Source organism: Cynara cardunculus (assembly GCF_001531365.2).
Source record: "Cynara cardunculus var. scolymus isolate 2C chromosome LG 9, CcrdV1, whole genome shotgun sequence".
Classification (NCBI taxonomy): Eukaryota; Viridiplantae; Streptophyta; class Magnoliopsida; order Asterales; family Asteraceae; genus Cynara; species Cynara cardunculus.
This window is the reverse complement of record NC_037536.1, coordinates 14,572,631-14,577,045: the sequence shown is the minus strand read 5'-3', so window position 1 is coordinate 14,577,045 and position 4,415 is coordinate 14,572,631. Positions and strand designations below refer to the sequence as shown.

At 41.8% G+C, this 4,415-nt stretch overlaps 1 protein-coding gene across 1 annotated transcript; it reads left to right on the top strand.

Moving 5' to 3' along the window:
- The first annotated feature begins 410 nt into the window (after nucleotides 1-410).
- Nucleotides 411-3,588, top strand: LOC112518631 (calcium-transporting ATPase 12, plasma membrane-type-like). The gene has a single exon (XM_025126399.1). It carries the CDS (start codon nucleotides 411-413, stop codon nucleotides 3,480-3,482), a length of 3,072 nt encoding a protein of 1,023 aa, XP_024982167.1. The 3' UTR covers nucleotides 3,483-3,588.
- Nucleotides 3,589-4,415: the final 827 nt, after the last annotated feature.

Genomic DNA, 4,415 nt, shown 5'->3' with positions numbered 1-4,415 from the left:
AAGTTGACTTTTTTAGGATCCATCGGAAATCCGTCGGAAATATTTCCGACGGAAATTCCGCCAGAAAAATCCGTCGGTGATACTTTTTTTTTTAGTAGCGAACATCATATACAATAATTTATCTGATAAGCACTAATAAACGCTAACCGGATAAGATTTTTGGTCCTTATCATCTCTCTCACCACGTAAAATTCTGAGTCTTTGTCATATACATCCAGGTTAAGTAAAATAGTAAATGCGTAATTAAATGGGGATGGGAAGAAGTTACCATCGACTTTCTTGGAAGCTTCAAATGCGAAGAATAAAAGTTGATGAGCGAACTTGGTATATAAACGCCCATTGGCACATTCAGAAAGGAAACTCATTCCATTCCGTTCCATCTCATCAATCACTTTTTTAGGGTTTTAACAATGGTTAATGAAATCCAACCACACGACTTTGGAATTATGCTTTACAACATAAGCACCACCACCCTCACCAAAGCTCAAAAACGATGGCGTCTTGCATACTTCACCATTCATTTCTCCAACACCCTCATTTCCATCGCCAAAAACCTCGTCGTTGTCTCCAACAAGCTCCCCATTTCCCAACTCATCCCTTCCCCTAATTCCTATTCCATCGTTGAAATCATCCCGCCTAAACCGGACCCCGATTCGTCGGGTTTCTCCCGTGTTAATCACGTGCACCTCGTCGAGACGGTGAAGACCAAAGATTTGAAAAAGCTACACAAGTTGGGTGGGGTCGAGGGTGTGGCGGAAGCTCTCGAAACAAATCTCGACAGTGGAATAAACTGTCGGGATTTGAACGAAAGGAAAAGCATTTTTGGTTCGAATACTTACGAAAAACAACCTCCGAAGGGGTTTCTTTTTTTCGTGATCGAGGCTTTTAAAGACACGACCATTGTTATATTACTGGGTTGTGCTGCTCTTTCGCTTGGATTCGGTATCAAAGAACACGGAGTCGAAGAAGGATGGTATGAAGGTGGCAGCATTTTCATTGCAGTTTTTCTGGTAATCGTTGTATCCGCAATTAGTAACTACAAACAAGAGATCCAGTTTGATAATTTGTCGAAAATAAGCGATAATATCAAGATTGACGTTGTTAGGGAAGGGAGGAGGCAAAATATATCGATCTTTGATATCGTAGTTGGAGATGTTGCGATTCTGAATATTGGAGATCAGATTCCAGCAGACGGGTTGTTCGTAGATGGGTATTCGTTGCTGGTCGATGAATCGAGCATGACGGGCGAGAGTGAAAACATAAGCGTTGATGCCGTCACTAACCCATTCTTGTTCTCGGGTTCTAAAGTGGCAGACGGGCATTGTCGGATGCTTGTGTTATCAGTCGGGATGAACACGGCTTGGGGAAGGATGATGAGCTCGATAACGGGTGATTCTAACGAGCAGACGCCATTACAAGTTCGTCTCAACAAACTCACTTCTTCCATCGGAAAGGTAGGCCTTGCAGTCGCTTTCCTAGTTCTTGTCGTTATGTTAATTCGTTATTTCACCGGAAACACAGAAGACAATGACGGTAAACGAGAGTACAACGGGAGACGCACAAATATAAGCGAAGTATTTGATTCCGTTACACGTATCTTCTCGGCGGCAGTCACCATTGTGGTGGTGGCAATCCCCGAAGGTCTGCCGCTAGCCGTCACCCTCACTCTTGCGTATTCCATGAAAAGAATGATGGCGGATCAGGCGATGGTTAGAAAGTTATCCGCCTGTGAGACCATGGGTTCGGCCACTGTTATATGCACCGATAAAACGGGCACTTTGACTACGAATAAGATGACGGTCACGAAGTTCTGGCTTGGCCTTGAGTACATAGAAAAAGATTCTTCCGATGTAATAGCCACGGACGTCCGTGAACTTCTTCACGAAGGAATCGGTTTGAATACTACAGGTACAGTTTTCAAATCGGGTTCAGATTCTGTTCCTGAATACTCTGGCAGTCCAACGGAAAAAGCGATGTTATCGTGGGCTGTTGCGGATTTGGACATGGATATGGAGAAACTGAAACAAACTTCAACTGTTCTTCATGTTGAGACCTTCAACTCGAAGAAGAAACGAAGTGGGATTTTGATTAGGAGAGTGGCGGATAACGACATGAATGTGCACTGGAAAGGAGCTGCAGAGATGGTACTAGCAATGTGTTCAAAGTATTATCAGAGCAACGGGTGCATAAAGACAATAGATTCCGATGAAAGAACACAACTGGAGAATATAATCGAAGGAATGGCAGCAAGTAGTCTCAGATGCATTGCTTTCGCGTATAAGAAGGTTTTAGAACATAAGGAAGATGGTGCGGTTTATCGAACGCTAAGTGAAGAAAGGTTAACTTTGCTAGGGATTGTTGGCCTGAAGGATCCATGTAGACCAGGAGCCAAGAAAGCTATAGAAACTTGCCGGTCTGCCGGAGTCAACATCAAGATGATCACTGGAGACAATGTTTTCACGGCAAAAGCCATAGCCACGGAATGCGGAATACTGGAAGTCAGTCAACAAGATTGTGAAGGAGAAGTGGTGGAAGGTGTAGAGTTCCGGAATTACACAGATGAAGAGAGAATGCGGAAAGTCGACAGTATCAAAGTGATGGCAAGATCTTCCCCATTCGACAAGCTTCTGATGGTTCAGTGCTTGAAACGGAAAGGTCATGTGGTTGCCGTCACTGGCGATGGGACCAACGATGCACCAGCACTCAAAGAAGCAGATATAGGGCTTTCAATGGGGATTCAAGGCACCGAGGTGGCGAAACAAAGCTCGGATATCGTCATCTTAGATGACGATATTGCCTCCGTTTCGACCGTATTGATGTGGGGTCGGTGCGTATACAACAACATCCAGAAGTTCATTCAATTCCAACTCACGGTAAATGTTGCAGCTCTTGTTATCAACTTCATTGCAGCGGTTTCTAGCGGTGATGTTCCGCTAACAGCAGTCCAACTGTTGTGGGTGAATCTAATCATGGATACTTTGGGTGCTTTAGCACTTGCCACAGAACGGCCAACCAATGAACTCATGAACAAGCCACCAGTGGGTAGAGTCGAGCCCCTCATAACAAACATCATGTGGAGAAACCTGTTTGCCCAATCTCTCTACCAGATAATAATTCTATTGACCTTCCAGTTCAGGGGTAAGACAATCTTTAATGTGAACGAGAGCGTGAAAAACACGATTATCTTCAACATTTTTGTTTTCTGCCAAGTGTTCAACGAGTTCAACTCGAGGAAGCTGGAGAAGAAAAACATATTCAGAGGTATCCATACAAACCGATTGTTTCTTGGAATCATCGGGATGACGATCATTCTTCAGGTTGTGATGGTGGAGTTCCTAAAGAACTTTGCCGACACGGAGAAACTGAATGGAATGCAGTGGGGAATCTGTATTGCGATTGCAGCTCTATCATGGCCTATCGGATGGATTGTGAAGTTGATCCCAGTACCAGATAAACCATTTCTAAACTACATAAGGCACTAGCTTAAACCAAGAAGGATATGAGGTCCGATTTTGGGTTGCAGGTTGCCTGCTTTGCACCTTTTTTTCAGCTCAACAAAGGAATTCTCAGAAGATCACTCCTATTGTTTTTGGTTCCTATAACTATATCAAGTTTATAAGTTAATTTATGTTATCTCCCTTGTATTGACCTGCATATATATCTATTCTATACTACATTAATAACCATTTAAACAAAAGTCTTAAGTACAAGTCTTAAAACATAGATTACTATCATTTTGTGCAAGAATTCAAAAATGTCTTAATTACAAATTATTTTGCACAATGTACAAGTYTTTTATGCAAGGATTTCCACAACACCAAATCCTTAAGGGAATGCTTCAGAGCGTGCTTTTTCTTACAGACTTCTAAATTTCTGCGTATCTGATCTCAAGCGCCAAAACAAATCTAGATTAGATAGAGTTAGCTTTCTTCTTTCACAGACCTCGAATAGGTAACAATGGTGGTTTTGATGTATCACCTTGATCAACTTGTAGATCTGATCGAACAGATTTCTTCTCAAACAGTCTTCAAAACCGATTTGATGTATCACAAACTCATCTATACATATAACCCCCTCCTCCCTGATGTTGTTCTTCAAAATAGATTCAAGACTAAATCATTTTTTCACACTCTCCTTCCATCGCTCTCCATCGATTCACTACTGTGTTGATTCACTATCTTTCTGATCCAGGTAATTTATTTTTGTTTCCTCTTTTTGTTGTTGTTTCTTCCTTCTGTGTGTTGATTCCTTTTCACTTCTGTTTTTTCTTTTTGTCTCCTGTGCTTAAAAGGTGTTTGAGGAAATGCCTCAAAGACGTTTATTTTGTTTACATATTTTTTTTGTTTAGGTTGTTTAGAGCTTGTTAGTTGCAGTAATAGTTGGGAGGTTTATTTTGGTTACATTTTTTTGTTTAG